At 37.9% G+C, this 19,812-nt stretch overlaps 1 protein-coding gene across 1 annotated transcript in view; it reads right to left on the bottom strand.

Annotated features, from left to right (window-relative positions):
- LOC116335010 (thrombospondin type-1 domain-containing protein 7A-like) overlaps positions 1–19,812 on the bottom strand; it is a 255,565-nt gene that overhangs the window by 155,190 nt on the left and 80,563 nt on the right. Inside the window, exon 7 of the mRNA XM_039605075.1 lies at positions 18,788–18,982. Within this exon, the coding sequence (XP_039461009.1) occupies positions 18,788–18,982 (195 nt within the window). The remainder of the gene's footprint in view (positions 1–18,787; positions 18,983–19,812) is intronic.

Raw genomic sequence — 19,812 nt, 5'->3', positions numbered from 1 at the left:
GAAGTCAGGGATGTCAAATTCTGGCCCTCATGGACCCCTATCCTGCACGTTTTGGATGTTACCTATACCAACATAGCCAATTCAAATCAAATAATCCCCAAACACCTAGTTGTGCACAAGTTTTTGCTTTATTACTTCAGGGCCAACCAGAAGAATAGGAAGAATGAAAAGATCTCAAAATATTGAGAATTTCTTCCTTAAGAAGGCTAAAATACAACCAGAAGCAGAGAGCAATGTCAGGGAAAGGTGGACTGAGCAGCAGTCATCATTGTCACCTGTGAGTTCTACAAATGAAGGTATGTGTGAGAATGAATAAGGAAAATGCAAAGAAGGGATGTTTATATTGTCAATTGTTCAACCGATCCATAGGGGACAAATCCTAATATTTGGGAATAAATAATTAACTAAGCAAATATATGTAGTGTGGTACATAATTGGAAAGTAAAACAAAATCCTGCTTTAAATAACACGTTTTTTTATTTAATGAAAGCTAATATTTTTATATGATATATTTAGACATATAATATATATTTATATATATTTATAATTAAAATTAATATATATATAATAATTAAAAATAATTGTTTATATATATTTATATACTTTGTAACACGTTTTGCCACCCGTCACCGTAACAGGCGGATCCACCTATTCTAAGTCACTGATAATATTTAATGAAGCATAGAGTAGGTACTTGAGTAAATGTTCACTTTCAAAACATAAATATTTTGCAACTGCAAGTGCTGCTGTTTGCAAATGTTTTTGTACTTTTTGTCTTCCTAACATGTAACAGAGTCTTATTAAAAGTTCAAGAGGTTTATTTTTGCACAATTTATACTGAAAACATTATCAAAAGAAGGTATAGAAAGTATTTACTTGCTTTCAGGTTTCATTCAAATGTTAGTCTTTTCATTTGTTTCCCCACTTTTTTCCTGTTTCAAAATCAAACACCAATTCGTCATAAGATTATCTTCTTTTTTAATAGGCAGATAAAGTTTTGCATTGGCTAATTTGCCAATTGTATGTTAAAAATGTTCATATTTTAATATTCAAAAATGTTTTTGCCCAAAACATATGTGCACTATATGTCAGTAAAAATAATATGCAAATATTGCTGTCCTTGAATGCTGAATAAACACTGACAAAGCACTGATTATATCTCTTGTACTTTATCAACGCAGTATCTAAAAATTTTGCACTGTAGTGGTTAAAATCTCATTCTAATAAGAGGTAAAAGCGCATTCGGTTATTAGGTTTATAGGGTTATTGAATTATGGTTAACGGTTGGCAGATTTTTTTTAACATTATCTGGCATTTACACCTGCCACCCCTCTCGAAATCTGTGGCCCTACCTGGCCCCCCCAACAAAAATTTTCTAGACACGCCACTGACTGCAGATGCAGTCTTCGCAGAGGCTGCTCTCGACAAAATCCCTAGACTGAATCCTGAACCATACTTTAACATCTGGTGCTCCAGTGCTGAACTGATCAGCACTGATGTGGTCCTTCCATATCAAGCATCAGACATTGAGGAGAATTCTTAAAAACCTTTTATCTCCAGCAGTTGATGTAGTAAAACATTTAAGCTTCAGTAGCTTACTTGCTATATTTCCACTTACCCAACTCTGATTATGGAATGACAAATAATAATGACAATGACAACAGTAGTTACTGTGCAATGACACAGTAACTACTGTTTTATATTCTGGAGCTCCACAAGTAAGTAAGTAAGTAAGGAGAAGAAAGACAGGCTGCAGACCTGGAGTAAAGTCTTGGGAAAACCTTCCATATCATGGTTTTTTAAATTTTTATTTGAATGTTATTGAATGTTTTTGAACTTTATTGAATTTTACTTACTTTATTTTATTTTTTTTCATTATTATTTTTTTTTCCATTTAGTTTTGCATGTGTGTTGTTGCTGCCTGTGTTTAATTGAGTGATTTCTGTAACTGTGAGACAACTGCTGCTGCCTATCTTGGCCAGGTCTCCCTTGAAAAAGAGGTTTTTAATCTCAATGGGATCTTCCTGGTTAAATAAAGGTTAACTAAATAAAAATAAAATCATATGTCAGTATAAGATCTCTGTCCAATAAGATGGAAGAGCTAACAACATTAACCAGTCTGCATGTATTTCGCATCTTGTGCTTCTCAGAGAAGTGGGTGAATTCGTTCTGGACTCACAAAGAAAAGGAGACTGGCAAAAGGAAGGAATTTCTACTGGAATGCCACCTCAGGTCAGATTTCCAACTTGGAAAATGCTGATTGGTTGACAGGTGGGCAGCAATAAGTAAAGTGAAGGAAGTGACAGTTGACACTTTTCATTGTTTTTAACACTCTTTTTCACTTCAGGTCTTTGTAAGTTATAACAACGCTCTTATCTGCAGCTGGCCGATGGGCCAACAACAGCACAATAAAGAGTGCCCCACAGACTCGCTGTACCATATATTTTGAACACTGCCTCACTGTGGCAATATGGTTCTATGGAGGCAGACAGGCCATCCTCAAGCTGCCAAAAAACAGTGAACGTGCTAGACAAAGAGAAAGGAAGTGACACCTTGAAGAGAACATCGGAGGAGTGGCTTAAGGGAATAATGCAAGGACATTCTGGAGTAGGGCAGGGCGATATGGCCAAAAATATATATCACGGTATATATTTGAAAATTTGCGATAACGATATAACTAACGATATAATTTCTGCGAGACAAAATACAACTCAACAACTTTGCTAGCGCAAAAAACCCCATCCATTTATTTTCACTTAAACAAGCAGCTGTTTTTTATGTGCATTAAAGCTAAATAAACATTTAACAGTGCAAATGCAAATTCCTTGCTGAAAGTTTAACCAGAAGGCATTTCCAGTAGAAATGGGCTGACATATCCTGAGCATAACCATGTATAATATCCACTGAAGTTAAAGAGAGGTGCTTTGCAACATTAAACTGCAGTGTGCCAAATAAAAAAGTCAAATATGTATTTTTCAGACCATAAGGTGCACGGGATTATAAGGCACATTAAGCGAAACAAAGCAGACAGATAAGTCCAACTTTATTCAACTCATTCTTCTTGCTTCCTCCACTTCTGTACCATTGATTCATTAATGCTGTATTCTATCACAGCTGCTCTATTCCCATGTTGTTGCAGTATATTAATGACTAACCTCGTATTGTGGATGGATTATCTCAGTTGTTCTCCTGACTGAAGTTTGGTCGGGTAACAGCATCCTGCCATGCGATTGCATTTGTCCCTAATCATCACGTTAACTTTTATCGAGTGGAAAAGTGTTAGCGTTCATCCTCCAGCTTCACTGTTTATGTTATGCTAGCATAGCTGTGTCGCTAGCGATCACATGGCGCATCATTATATACCACCTAGCCCAACTTCAGTAACCCTACAAAAGTCACTGTTGTTTAGTTTCCTGTCTTCATTTATGTTGGAAGTGATAGCAGAGCTGTACGTTTGAATTTTTTCAGAAATCTCTCAGTCAGAACATGCTATATCATGCTTAGGTAACTAGCGAAACTAGTGAGCTAACTTCCGCTAACTTCCTGCTAACTTCTAACTCCGTTAAATGTAATGAATTCTGTTTTCATGGATGCCTGGATGTTAAACATCATAGTTACACCTGGTAAAGCAGCAATGCTGATCGTTTTATTAAAGATGAAAGAATTTAGACAGTTTTTAACTCTCAGTGATGTTCGTTTGACTTCGGGACCTCAAAGGATGGAGTTTAGGACCCAGATTACTCCCAGATTTACGAGCACCTTAGTCCGACAAATACGGCAATAACGACGGCCCGCTTGCATGATCTACAAAAAAAATGTGCTGTGTTGTGTATCTGACGGACAAACACCAAACCAGTTAAGCTGCACCATTTTTACAAACCAATTCTGGTTCATCCATTTCACTCAACAATCTGCTTTCCCCATTCTCATTCTAGTTACCGCCGTGCTTTTTCGGCACTGCGCATGCGCGTTTTACCCATATTCTATCGCGATATTTCATGTTCTTATCGTTGCCTAGCATTGTACCGGTATTACCGTGAACGGTATAATATGGCCCAGCCCTATTATACCGTGAACGGTATAATATGGCCCAGCCCTATTATACCGTGAACGGTATAATATGGCCCAGCCCTATTCTGAAAACAATCACCGGCCAAGACAAAGCCAGCAGAAGGTGCCCAGAATATGATGGAAGGTAGTGGGCTAACCAACAAAACTGAGTGTTTAAAACAATGAAAAGTGTCCTTCACAGCCACTCCACGGTGGGTTTCATGCTGGTAAACTCCAAGGTTGTTTCCTTCCCTATTCTGACCCACTTGTCAACCAGTCAGCATCTGGCCCATCCATATGTCATCCATATCCAGTGACGTGCGGCTGAGATTTGGGATGATTAATGGTCAATGAAAAACCCTCACCATTTGCTGTCCAAACGGAAGTACGTGCAAAGACACAAATTTAAAATATAGTTACTTTAACGTAACACACTGCACCATAATCTGGTTTACAGTTTTCAAAACACGTGTACCTCTATTAGATTTATGCAATATTTCATCACTGCATATGTATGGAATGCAATATCACTAAAGAAATCTAGGACATGATAATGCTAAGTAAGTGAGCACTTTATGTGTATATAGTCTATATTTAACGGGTGTATTAAAAAATAATTTATATTTCACCAAAGATCCATCCTGCAGTGTTATTTTGGATTGTCAGTATTGGTTATGTATATGTGTTTATTTAGTGTGAATGCTTGTAAAAAGCATTCACAGTATTGTTGTTGTAATCTTTATTTTTCTATTTTATTATTAGTGTGAATGCTTGAAAAGCATTCACAGTATTGTTGTTGTAATCTTTATTATTAGTGTGAATGCTTGTAAAAGCATTCACAATATTGTTCTGTTTCTTTATTAGTGTGAATGCTTGTAAAAGGATTCACAGTATTGTTCTTCTATTCTTTATTAGTGTGAATGCTTGTAAAAGCATTCACAGTATTGTTCTTCTATTCTTTATTATTATTTTCTTTTCCGTACGTTTTTTGGCATCTATCTCCTTCAAAACCGTTCAACTTAGAAAAACCATTCAAACACCGCTAGATTCCTCTTCTTTAGGACATGACTGCTTCTACTTTTTTCATTTTTAACATTTATATTTTTAATTTTATTCAACTTTTTTCAACAAAAATTTCCCATGTATTTCAGTGGGGAGACTCAAATCCTCATTCAACTTACTCATTTTTAAACTCCTACTACTTCCACATACGTTGACATAGATCCACCATTCAAACTTTAAAACGAAGACAAGACATTCAACTATTCAACTTGTATTTATCTTTTCAATATCTATTATACTTTTTCTTCAGTTCCAGTTTAAGTTTCATGATGATTTTTCAGCCGTTTCAGAGTTTATAGTGGGTGTGTATGGGACGGAATGTTGGGGCTAGAGTGAGACAGCTCAACTGCTAGAGTGAGAGGAGCAAAAAAATTAATCTTAAAATCTTTTTAAAAACTGCTGCTGTCTCCGCAGCGTTTGCTCTACAGGTATGATTTTACCCTCAAAACGTAGCCATCGCTGTCCTCTTTCATCCAATGTGTTTACTATTGTACTAGGTGTTATGGTTCTTTCATAAATGTCACCAAAGCACAGCCTCCTCCCTCCAACTCCTCCATAGACTCTAATGTTAAAATGGCTCAGAAGGTTCGTTTGAAAATCAGAAGAGCATGGTGTTTTTACACTGTCACCACGTCCATATAATAAACTCCACAGGCATGAAAACTGAGAATTAGGTAGACTGGACATTGCTGTCACTCACGGTGAAAGAATTTTGTCAATAGGACCTGTACTTTTCATTTGGGAGTGATTTGTTTCGGGCTGACTTTTCTGTTCATTTTAAGCAGCAAAAGTGAGGTGCATGTCTGTGAGCGTGTGTACTGAGCCATTGGGTGCAGTCACTATAGCAACCAGGCTCACATCTGCCTGCCTAACGAGCTCTGTCTCTCACTCTGCCAAGATTCATCTTAAACACTTCTCTTTCAACTGCTGCTGTGTCCACAGTGTTTGGTCTATAGCCATCATTTTACCCTCAAAACGTCGCCATCGTTCTTCTCTTTCCAACAGCGTGTCTTTCAAAGCTCATAGATACAAACTTTTTAAACTGTGTGGATCCAAGTGGAGGGATCACATTTTAGTCATTCAGTGGTTCAAAGAATATGAACTTTTAATATTCAGTCAGATGTTTTCTGACTCTAAATTGTCTTTTCTCATTTCTTAGATTTTTCAAATTTTAATTTAAAAACTTTTCAGCTATTTTCCAACTTCTTCTGTGTGAACATCAGCTTTCAAAAGATCTGCACTTTTGTTTTCAGGATAAAACTCTGTATTTTCCAGCTCATTCAACATTTTTAACTTAAAATTCAGCAATTAATTCATTTCAGTGCATACATTCAGATTCAAGCATTCACACTGCAGTTTCTTCAGAAAATGCACTTTCTAGTTAGTGTGAATGCTTGTAAAAGCATTCACAGTATTGTTCTTCTACATCTTTCTTATTATTATTTTTTTCTTTTCCGTACGTTTTTGGCATCTAACTCCTTCAAAACTGTTCAACTTAGAAAACCATTCAAACACCATTAGATTCCTCTTCTTTTGGACATGACTGCTTCTATTTTTCTCATTTATAACATTTACATTTTTAATTTTATTCAACTTTTTCAACAAAATTTCCCATGTATTTCAATGGGGAGACCCTTCAAATCCTCATTCAACTTACTCATTTTCAAACTGTATCTACTTCCACATACATTGACATAGAGCCACCATTCAACCTTTAAAACGAAGACAAGACATTCAACTGTTCAACTTGTATTTATCTTTTCAGTATCTATTATACTTTTCTTTAGTTCCAGTTTAAGTTTCATGATGTTTTTCACCCGTTTCAGAGTTTATAATGGGTGTGTATGGGACGGAATGTTGGGGCTAGAGTGAGACAGCTCAACTGCTAGAGTGAGAGGAGCAAAAAAATTAATCTTAAAATCTTTTTTAAAACTGCTGCTGTGTCCACGGCGTTTGCTCTACAGGTATGATTTTACCCTCAAAACGTAGCCATCGCTGTCCTCTTTCATCCAATGTGTTTACTATTGTCCTAGGTGTTATGGTTCTTTCATAAATGTCACCAATGCACAGCCTCCCCCCTCCAACTCTTCCATAGACTCTAATGTTAAAATGGGTCAGAAGGTTCATTTGAAAATCAGAAGAGCATGGTGTCTTTCCACTGTCACCACGTCCATATAATAAACTCCACAGGCATGAAAACTGAGAATTAGGTAGACTAGACATTGCTGTCGCTCACGGTGAAAGAATTTTGTCAATACGACTTGTACTTTTCATTTGGGAGTGATTTGTTTCGGGCTGACTTTTCTGTTCATTTTAAGCAGCAAAAGTGAGGTGCATGTCTGTGAGCGTGTGTACTGAGCCATTGGGTGCAGTCACTATAGCAACCAGGCTCACATCTGCCTGCCTAACGAGCTCTGTCTCTCACTCTGCCAAGATTCATCTTAAACACTTCTCTTTCAACTGCTGCTGTGTCCACAGTGTTTGGTCTATAGCCATCATTTTACCCTCAAAACGTCGCCATCGTTCTTCTCTTTCCAACACCGTGTCTTTCAAAGCTCATAGATACAAACTTTTTAAACTGTGTGGATCCAAGTGGAGGGATCACATTTTAGTCATTCAGTGGTTCAAAGAATATGAACTTTTAATATTCAGTCAGATGTTTTCTGACTCTAAATTGTCTTTTCTCATTTCTTAGATTTTTCAAATTTTAATTTAAAAACTTTTCAGCTATTTTCCAACTTCTTCTGTGTGAACATCAGCTTTCAAAAGATCTGCACTTTTGTTTTCAGGATAAAAACTCTGTATTTTCCAGCTCATTCAACATTTTTAACTTAAAATTCAGCAATTAATTCATTTCAGTGCATACATTCAGATTCAAGCATTCACACTGCAGTTTCTTCAGAAAATGCACTTTCTAGTTAGTGTGAATGCTTGTAAAAGCATTCACAGTATTGTTCTTCTACATCTTTCTTATTATTATTTTCTTTTCCGTACGTTTTTTGGCATCTAACTCCTTCAAAACTGTTCAACTTAGAAAAACCATTCAAACACCATTAGATTCCTCTTCTTTTGGACATGACTGCTTCTATTTTTCTCATTTATAACATTTACATTTTTAATTTTATTCAACTTTTTTCAACAAAAATTTCCCATGTATTTCAATGGGGAGACCCTTCAAATCCTCATTCAACTTACTCATTTTCAAACTGTATCTACTTCCACATACATTGACATAGAGCCACCATTCAACCTTTAAAACGAAGACAAGACATTCAACTGTTCAACTTGTATTTATCTTTTCAGTATCTATTATACTTTTTCTTTAGTTCCAGTTTAAGTTTCATGATGTTTTTTCACCCGTTTCAGAGTTTATAATGGGTGTGTATGGGACGGAATGTTGGGGCTAGAGTGAGACAGCTCAACTGCTAGAGTGAGAGGAGCAAAAAAATTAATCTTAAAATCTTTTTTAAAACTGCTGCTGTGTCCACGGCGTTTGCTCTACAGGTATGATTTTACCCTCAAAACGTAGCCATCGCTGTCCTCTTTCATCCAATGTGTTTACTATTGTCCTAGGTGTTATGGTTCTTTCATAAATGTCACCAATGCACAGCCTCCCCCCTCCAACTCTTCCATAGACTCTAATGTTAAAATGGGTCAGAAGGTTCATTTGAAAATCAGAAGAGCATGGTGTCTTTCCACTGTCACCACGTCCATATAATAAACTCCACAGGCATGAAAACTGAGAATTAGGTAGACTAGACATTGCTGTCGCTCACGGTGAAAGAATTTTGTCAATACGACTTGTACTTTTCATTTGGGAGCGATTTGTTTCGGGCTGACTTTTCTGTTCATTTTAAGCAGCTAAAGTGAGGTGCATGTCTGTGTGCGTGTGTATGGAGCCATTGGGTGCAGTCACTATAGCAACCAGGCTCACACCTGCCTGCCTAACGAGCTCTCTCTCTCTCACTGTGCCAAGATTCATCTTAAACACTTCTCTTTCAACTGCTGCTGTGTCCACAGTGTTTGCTCTACAGCCATCATTTTACCCTCAAAACGAAGCCATCGTTGTTCTCTTTCCAACAGCGTGTCTTTCAAAGCTCATAGATACAAATGTTTTAAACTGTGTGCATCCAAGTGGAGGGATCACATTTTAGTCATTCAGTGATTCAAAGAATATGAACTTTTAATATTTATTCAGATGTTTTCTGACTCTAAATTTTCTTTTCTCATTTCTTATGTTTTTCTAATTTACAATTAAAACATTTTCAGCTATTTTCCAACTTCTTCTCTGTGGTTGTCAGCTATCAGCAGTTCAGCACTTTTGGTTTCAGGTGCAAATTTCTTTATTTTTCATCTCATTCAACATTTTTAACTTAAAATTCAGCAATTAATTCATTTCAGTGCATACATTCAGATTCAAGCATTCACACTGCAGTTTCTTCAGAAAATGCACTTTCTAGTTTATTATTATTATATGTTCCGTACGTTTTTTGTAGTCCTACTACTTCAAAACCGTTCAACTTAGAAAAACCATTCAAACACCATTAGATTCTTCTTCTTTTGGACATGACTGCTTGTATTTTTCTCATTTATAACATTTATATTTTTAATTTTATTCAACTTTTTTCAACAAAAATTTCCCATGTATTTCAATGGAGAGACCCTTCAAATTCTCATTCAACTCACTCCTCTTTAAACTGTAACTACTTCCACATACATTGACATAGAGCCACCATTCAAACTTTAAAACGAAGACATGACATTCAACTGTTCAACTTGTATTCATCTTTTCAATATCTATTATACTTTTTCTTCAGTTCCAGTTTCATGATGTTTTTTCAGCCGTTTCAGAGTTTATAATGGGTGTGTATGGGATGGAATGTTGGGGCTAGAGTGAGACAGCTCAACTGCTAGAGTGAGAGGAGCAAAAAAATTAATCTTAAAATCTTTTTTAAAACTGCTGCTGTGTCCGCGGCGTTTGGTCTACAGGTATGATTTTACCCTCAAAACGTAGCCATCGCTGTCCTCTTTCACCCAATGTGTTTATACTTGTACTAGGTGTTATGGTTCTTTCATAAATGTCACCAATGCACAGCCTCCTCCCTCCAACTCCTCCATAGACTCTAATGTTAAAATGGCTCAGAAGGTTCGTTTGAAAATCAGAAGAGCATGGTGTCTTTCCACTGTTACCACGTCCATATAATAAACTCCAAAGGCATGAAAACTGAGAATTTGGTAGACTGGACATTGCTGTTGCTCACGGTGAAAGAATTTTGTCAATAGGACCTGTACTTTTCATTTGGGAGTGATTTGTTTCGGGCTGACTTTTCTGTTCATTTTAAGCAGCAAAAGTGAGGTGCATGTCTGTGTGCGTGTGTATGGAGCCATTGGGTGCAGTCACTATAGCAACCAGGCTCACACCTGCTTAACGAGCTCTCTCTCACTCTGCCAAGATTAATCTTAAACACATCTCTTTCAACTGCTGCTGTGTCCACAGTGTTTGCTCTACAGCCATCATTTTACCCTCAAAACGTTGCCATCGTTCTTCTCTTTCCAACAGCGTGTCTTTCAGAGCTCAGAGATGTAAACCTTGAAAACTGTGTGGTTCCAAGTGGAGGGATCACATTTTAGTGATTCAGTGATTCAAAGAATAACAACTTTTAATATTCATTCAGATGTTTTCTGACTCTAAATTTTCTTTTCTCATTGCTCATCTTTTTCTAATTTACATTTTAAACATTTTCAGCTCTTTTCTAACTTCTTCTCTGTGGATGTTAGCTTTTAGCAGTTCAGCACTTTTGTTTTCAGGTGAAAATTTCTGCATTTTTCATCTCATTCAACATTTTTAACTTAAAATTCAGCAATTAATTCATTTCAGTGCATACATTCAGATTCAAGCATTCACACTGCAGTTTCTTCAGAAAATGCACTTTCTAGTTATATATTCCGTACGTTTTTTGTACTGCTACTCCTTCAAAACCATTCAACTTAGGAAAATATGAAGAATAGAAATATTTTACTGCTATTATGTGCTGCTATTTTTATAATCATCATTACCATTTCATTATTAATAGTGATGTTGCATTCAGTTGCATTCAGATGTTCAGATATATTGGTATTATATAAGTCTTTATTACGAGTTCAGAAGAACCACTTTAAAGTGTTGAGTTGAATCTATAATTTTAAAGGCTTTTGAATGTTTTTATATTCTTATACTGAAGTCTTCAGTGGGTGAAGCACTCAGAGAGCAGGGACAGGAAACACGTCTGCAAGGCATGCTTTTGCAGAAGTGAAACTGAAAGCAGACTCTGAATGCAAGTACTGTGAGTAGTATATGAAACTGTATTAAGCTTTTAGTAGAGGCTTTTGATTAAAATATTTATTCAGTAGATTACATATATAGTTCCAGTTAGGTTATTGTATGTAAGGATGAGCCTCTGTTCTGGTGAAAGGTCAGAAGTGCAACGGGTGAGATGTGAGAGCATTTAAGGGCGAGACACACATACAGACACATATAGTGAGAGAGGTCATGACACGTACGCAGTACACAGCACGCACGCGCCCCGCACGTGCACGCACACACATATTAGAGAGACTCAGTTAGATAGGTGAGAGTGTAATTATGTTGTGCCTGCATGAGTGACATTTTGTGCAGAACGTGGACCTGATGTCCCAGAAGATAAGCGACAGCGAAGACAGCTGAGAGGAAGCACCTGGCTTCGACCCGAAGAAGATGTTCTGTTTTAAACTATGTTAAAAGTCATTGTGGTTTTGAGTTGACGTAGGCTTTGTTTGAGTCTGCCTGGCAACAGAAAAGGGGGCTGTACTATCTTAACCCTATAAAACCGTGGTCTGACTGTTGTAAGTTAGCTCAATACTGAATCTGAGCAGTATTGGCTCCGCATATGTGTATTCATTAAAATGCTGTCTAATTTGCACCCGGCTGGATCTGTGGTTATTTTTGGATTTCCCCTCAATATTCTGAACCTTAACAAAAACCATTCAAACACCGTTAGATTCCTCTTCTTTGGGACATGACTGCTTGTATTTTTCTCATTTTTAACATTTATATTTTTAAAATTATTCAACTTTTTTCAACAAAAATTTCCCATGTATTTCAATGGGGAGACCCTTCAAATTCTCCTTCAACTTACTCATTTTCAAACTGTATCTACTTCCACGTACATTAACGTAGAGCCACCATTCAAACTTTAAAACGAAGACAAGACATTCACCTATTGAACTTGTATTTATCTTTTCAATATCTATTATACTTTTTCTTCAGTTCCAGTTTAAGTTTCATGATGTTTTTTCAGCCGTTTCAGAGTTTATAATGGGTGTGTATGGGACGGAATGTTGGGGCTAGAGTGAGACAGCTCAACTCCTAGAGTGAGAGGAGCAAAAAAATTAATCTTAAAATCTTTTTTAAAACTGCTGCTGTGTCCGCAGCGTTTGCTCTACAGGTCTGATTTTACCCTCAAAACGTAGCCATCGCTGTCCTCTTTCACCCAATGTGTTTATACTTGTACTAGGTGTTATGGTTCTTTCATAAATGTCACCAATGCACAGCCTCCTCCCTCCAACTCCTCCATAGACTCTAATGTTAAAATGGCTCAGAAAGGTCGTTTGAAAACCAGAAGAGCAGGCTGTCTTTACACTGTCACCACGTCCATATAATAAACTCCACAGGCATGAAAACTGAGAATTTGGTAGACTGGACATTGCTGCCGCTCATGGTGAAAGAATTATGTCAATACGACCTGTACTTTTCATTTGGGAAGGATTTGTTTGGGGCTGACTTTTCTGTTCATTTTAAGCAGCAAAAGTGAGGCGCATGTCTGTGTACGTGTGTATGGACCAACTGGGTGCAGTCACTATAGCAACCAGGCTCACACCTGCCTGCTTAACGAGCTCTGTCTCACTGTGCCAAGATTCATCTTAAACACTTCTCTTTCAACTGCTGCTGTGTCCACAGTGTTTGGTCTATAGCCATCATTTTACCCTCAAAACGTCACCATCGTTCTTCTCTTTCCAACAGTGTGTCTTTCAGAGCTCAGAGATGTAAACCTTGTAAACTGTGTGGATCCAAGTGGAGGGATCACATTTTAGTCATTCAGTGATTCAAAGAATATGAACTTTTAATATTCATTCAGATGTTTTCTGACTCTAAATTTTCTTTTCTCATTTCTGAGGTTTTTCTAATTTACAATTAAAACATTTTCAACTATTTTCCAACTTCTTCTCTGTGGATTTTAGCTTTTAGCAGTTCAGCACTTTTGTTTTCAGGCGAAAATTTCTGTATTTTTCATCTCATTCAACATTTTTAAGTCAAAATTCAGCAATTAATTCATTTCAGTGCATACATTCAGATTCAAGCATTCACACTGCAGTTTCTTCAGAAAATGCACTTTCTAGTTTATATATATGTTTATTTTCTGTATTTATATTTTGGGAGCTTTTATTTTGTTTGTGTGACCTTTGACTTCCCACGAAGTCACTTCCTGTAGCTGCGCGCTATCCGGTTGTTCAGTGATGACGTGACGAATCCTACTTCCGGGCCGAAAGTAGTCTGCGTTTAATATGGCTTTTGTGTTGTTAACATGTTTAATGTTTTGTATTTTCTTCTATTTAATCTCAAAAAGCTCCTAAAACAGTCAGTGATCACTGTTGACCTCCCTCGGCTTTTATTACTGCTAATCATTTATTTAAGCTCAGTTTTTAAAACCTTACGATGTAACTACAGCACAGCCCATGCAGCAATATATGAATGACTAACCTCGTATTGTGGATGGATTATCTCACTTGTTCTCCTGGCTGAAGTTTAGTCCTTTTACAGCATCCTGCCATGCGATTACATTTGTTCCTGACCACCGAGAACACTCACGTTAACTTTTATCGAGTGGAAAAAAAGTTAGCTTGTTTATGTTATGCTAACATAGCTGTGTCGCTAGCGGTCACGTAGCACATCATTATATACCAGCTAGCCAAACTTCAGTAACCCTACAAACGTCACTGCTGTTTAGTTTTCTGTCATCATTTATGTTGGAAGTTATAGCAGAGCTGTACGTTTGAATTTTTTTCCAAAACCCCGCAGTCAGGACATGCTATATTGTATTTAGATAGAAGCTAGCGAGCTAACTTCCTGCTAACTTGTAACGCCGTTAAATGTCATGAATTCCATTTTCATGGATGCCTGGATGTTAAACTCAATTGTTACACCTGGTAGAGCAGAACACTGATCATTTTATTAAAGATGAAAGACTTTAGACAGTTTTTCAACTCTCAGTAATGCCACAGTGATCGTTTGATATATGGACCTGCAGCGGAGTTTAGGCCCAGACACGGCCAGTGACGTCAGACTGAACAACCGGATTTTCCTCAGTCGCCTAGAGGCCCTGCTGAGGAGAGGTGAGCGTACGCTAGTGTTCTCAGTAACAGAGTGAATAAACACAGTTAAAGTAACTAAAAGTAATTCAAACACTGCTCGTTCCCTTTGTGCATTTTGTCTCGCAGTTCTGTTCGATGTTTCAGTGTGAATTATTGTTTCTCTGTCGAGTACAGCACTTTATTGTAACATGCTAGTTAGCCATCCTCAGATGAGAGCATAGGAGCATGCAGGTGACTTCTCATGTGGTCCGCTATCCTTCTCTCTCCCTTGAAGGTGTTCATGCAGAAGTCCAGTAAAGTGAAGTCGCTGTACTGTTTTATTTTTATTTTAAACAGGTATGTGAGCTCCCTCTTTTATTTTTGTGTCATGTGTACTGGTTATATTTTTTGTTTGTGATTCATGTTCACTGTTTCAACTTACTGTTAGATATATGTAACTAAAAAAATATGTAAAATTGCCACCGGTAAATGAAGTTTCCCTAAACTATAATTTTGTTGTTGAGGTAATTGTCACTATATGGTCACGATGCAGTGCATTTTCATTTGTTATATATGATTATAAATACATTTTAGCAATATTATTTGTTAATTAGATTTTATTGTGATGTTGCACCTCAGTCGCCTAGAGGCCCCGCTGAGGAGAGGTGTACATGCAGAAGTCCAGTAAAGTGAAGTCGCTGTACTGTTTTATTTTTATTTTAAACAGTTATGGGAGAATAAATCCGTCCAGCTGGCAAAGTGAGAGCTGACTCCTCTGGTCATTTGCACAACACAATGCAGAGAACTAACGGCAATCACAGTTTAAGGCCAGACCGACTACATATACAAAGACGTGGTTTGCAAGTTTAACTTGGACTTTTTGCTGATGTTGTAAGGAGAATACATAGTCTTGATAAACATGTTTTCCAAAAAGGTTAGGGTTTTCCTAACAGCTTATTATGACCACATGAAGCTTAGCTGGTGACAACGAAAAAGTCTAGATGGAAATTTAATTTGAAGAGTCAATACTAAACCCAAAACATGATGGATCTGAGTACTTGAGAAATTTATGATCACAACTTGCCATAAGACAACTTATTGTAGAAACCATGGTAAAAGCACATGTGATTAAATTTGCTGAATAACCCTTTACAACTTTACATCAATAATCCTTAATGTTGTAAATAACAGCCTCCATCAAGATTTTCACTTCAAGCTGCGATATTTAGATTAACATTTAGATTAGGTTTAAAGTTGATTTGGTTAAACGTTTTCAAATGACGTTCAATTACCGGTATGTGTAAATGTTAAATGTTAAATTTCACATTGCTTTCTCTTGTCCTTAATGGAAAATGAAAAACATACTGTAAAAATAAGACTTATTATTAAGCATCCAATTTCAACCTACTCCTGTATTCTCAAAGGTGTAAATTTGACTTCTGTACTATTAAGTTAAACATTTGCATTGATTAAATATGCTAATATCATTGCTGAAAAGACCCAGCTTACACTGAGGAGCTCAGGTGAGAGGCACATATTAATTTTTAATAGAATGACCTTTATCTATACTGTAACTTCATGAGTGCTGCAATGCTGCTTTGCTCTCCTTATACCAGGGGTCACCAACACGGTGCCCGCGGGCACCAGGTCGCCCGCAAGGACCACATGAGTCGCCCGTGGGCCTGTTCTAAAAATAGCTCACCATAACAACTTACCAGTAAGCTGCATCTATTTTTATTTTTTCTTGCTATTTTTTTAAATCACAATTGCATTGGTGTCAATTTGTTAGAGACAATATATTAAAAAAAATATTATTAAATATTAGATCAGCGTTAGCTGGTCTCCACGGAAACAGTTGTCGTGAAGACCAGCAAAGGTGAGAGATGAGGAAAACATGGCGGAAAAAGAAAAGAAAACATATCATTTTCACAGTGAATGGGAGGAAGAGTTCTTTTTTACCACTGTGAAAGATTCATGCGTGTGTCTCATTTGCGGGGCGACTGTGGCAACGGCAAAGCGGCACAACGTGGAGAGACATTTCCGAACGTGTCACACAAGCTACCATGCTAACTACCCAAAGGGCAGCACACTGCGAGCGGAAAAGGCCCGCGAGTTAAAGGCAGGTTTGAGCAAACAGCAGTCTTTTTCACGAGACCGTGAAAAGCTCCCAAAAAGCAACCGAAGCCTCATTTAGAGCTACACATTTCATGATTAAGAAAAAGAAGGCATTTTTAGATGGAGAGGTTTTCAAAGAAGCAATGATGATAATTGCAAAAACTGTGCTTAAAGACGAGAAATATGGAAACGATGTAATCTCCACTCTCTCCGATGTCCAGCTGGGGGCAACTACAATTGTTAGAAGAGTGTCGGCTATGTCCGGGAACTTGGCCGATCAGTTGGATCAGGATCTGTCAAAGTGCAGGTGGTTTAGCATCCAGTGTGACGAGTCCGTGGACAGCAGCAGTACAGCACAGCTGATGGTCTTTATCCGGATGGTATTTGATGGTTTCTCCACAAAAGAAGAACTTCTGACACTACTGCTGCTAAAGACAACTACAAAGGGAATTGACATCTATAACGCGGTGAAGGAGTTTTTCGCGAAGAAAAAGGTACCGTTGGAAAAGCTGGTATCAGTGACTACTGACGGGGCTCCTGCTATGATCGGCCGACATACAGGATTCATCGCTCACTGTAAAGGTGACACAGAGTTCCCAAACTTCATGCATTACCACTGCATCATTCACCAGCAGGCGCTATGCGCAAAGGTGATCGGCTTCGAGCACGTCATGACTCCCGTCGTGAAGATCATAAACAGCATCCGCTCCAGAGCTAAACAGCACAGAACATTCAAGGTGCTATTGGAGGAGCTGTCAGCTGAATATGGTGACCTGCTACTACATACGGAAATCCGATGGCTCAGCAGGGGACGGATTTTGCTTCGTTTTTTGTCACTTTTGGGTGAAATCAAAGACTTCATGCAATCCAAAGGGGAAGACACATCTCTGCTGGAGGACACTGAGTGGACACTTGACCTTGCGTTTTTAACGGACATTACTGGGAAACTGAACCATTTGAACTGTGAGCTGCAAGGCAAAGGTAAGACTGTTGCTGACATGATAAGTGCTTTAAATGGATTTAAAGCCCAGATGAGCATCTTCTCTGTGCATTTACAGAGAAAAAAGGTGCTGCACTTTCCCTCTGTGCAGATGGTGCTGAAAGACAATGCTTCTGCATCTGAGACTTTTGACAAAGTTGCAGAAAAGTACACTCAAGTCATAAACCGACTTGGTCAAGAGTTTGAGAACAGGTTTTGTGACCTTGATCAGCTTGAGCCATGTGTCTCATTCGTTTCCAATCCCTTCATGAATGTGGACACAACATGCATTGCTGAGCAACTAAGTTCAATGTTCAGCTTGGATGCTGGACAGGTGGAAATCGAAATTGTAACATTGCAAAATGACGTCCACCTCAAAGCCTATCAGGGTGCACCAAACTTTTGGTGCCTTGTTGACACAGAAAAGTACAGTGGTGTATGCACAGCAGCTATGAAGGTTGCCAGCCTGTTTGGTTCAACCTATCTTTGTGAATCAGCCTTTTCTGACATGAACTTCATCAAGAACAAACACAGAACACGCCTCTCTGATGCACATCTGCAAGACTCACTCAGAGTTGCAGTGTCAAGTTATACCCCAGATTACAACACACTGGTGAACAGCATGTAATGCCAGGTTTCCCACTAACAGACAAAGAAAGCCATAATAGATGTTCTCAGTGGCAACATTACAGTGTCATGTCAAAGTTGAATTTAGTTATTGAAGAACAATTGTGTTTGTTAAGTGTGACATGTGATAATTTGTTTTAAAATGCTGCCAATTTGGTGAAAAGTTCTGTAAAATTTGAAAGTTGATTTTTGTATGTTACATACATACATTATTTTTGTATGTAACAGTGCATAATTTCCTAAAATTTGTTAGTGGTAAGTGAAAATGTCGTAGAAGTGATCACTTCAAATGTAAATACTTGCAGTGATATATAGAAATAAAGCGTTGCATATTGATATTTATGTTTCCTACCTTGATTCCTACTTGCATTCTTTATAATTATGGTGAAAAATAATTAAAATAATTAGTGTCTTTACATAGATGAATATTATTAATTATTAATGATAACACATAATTAAAGTTAAAATGAGGAAATTTGTTATTTGAGAAGTGTATGTCAAACTGGTAGCCCTTCACATTAATTGGTACCCAAGAAGTAGCTCTCACTTTCAAAAAGGTTGGTGATCCCTGCCTTATACAGTTCCTACCTTCTCCTGCATTGTAGGCGAGGATGGAACGAGTTCTGGTCTGCTTGCCCTCTGTGTTCTTTCCAGAGCAGGTATGGGAGCAGAGAGACCAGGAGCTCCAGGGGCTCAAGGCACAGTCCTTAGGGCAAGGCACCTCGCAGATAAATGGCATAGGAAGGATGGCATCCTGGCAGAGTTGTCGATCCACATATTCACCTGGGTGAATACAAACAGAATTAAGGCACTGTCCTAAATTTAAAATGTGTTATGAAGTTAAAAGATAATAATAACATTCATTAAATTAAACAGGGCTAACAAAGCAACATCAAATTTCCTTCAAAAAGTCACTTTAAAATAAAGGCTGTGAGCGTGAAATGTTGTTTTTCTTGGTTTGTTCTTAGGGTGGGACTGCCAAATGAGAGGTACAAGGCATAAAGGGAAAATTGCACTTTCTAATGTGGTAACTAATGTTAACAATTTTAAGACCAACATTATAAATTCTTTTGCACCACAGTTTTATTGCCTTAAATTAAAAAACAAAAAAACAGAAATAAACAGCAACAATAGATAACTTCCGGCGTCGCTCCGACCTGGCAGCCAGTATCAGCAGCTCCGACATGACGTAGTCCTTTTTTTCTCTTTCTTTGTTGTTATTGTGTTTCTTGTTCCTTTTTTTATATTGTGGACTGTACTACTCCACAATCGAGCTCAGAATTTTATGGACGATCGTGTTTTTTATCAAATTTTTTACGGCATCTGTGTCCGGAAAGCACTTGGAGGTCTGACCTCCCATTGTTTACAGCAGGAATCAGCTTGTTAGCCTTCAGGAGCTCCGCTGTTCTGCCTACCGCCGAGCGAGCCAACATCCCCCGCGAGGTGAGGGAGACGCGGCACTCGGGCCGGGATCGGGCATCACAGTAAGGTTAGGAGGTACCAGCCAGCGATTCCATCTGTTATTATGGGGAATGTGAGATCTCTCACCGTTAAGTGGTTGATTTGGTGGCTCTAACTCGACATCAGTGGAGCTACAGGGAGTGCAGCGTGAT

Source organism: Oreochromis aureus, linkage group 22, assembly GCF_013358895.1.
Source record: "Oreochromis aureus strain Israel breed Guangdong linkage group 22, ZZ_aureus, whole genome shotgun sequence".
Taxonomy (NCBI): Eukaryota; Metazoa; Chordata; class Actinopteri; order Cichliformes; family Cichlidae; genus Oreochromis; species Oreochromis aureus.
Note: the sequence above shows the minus strand (reverse complement) of the source record. Positions and strands in the feature narration are given on the sequence as shown.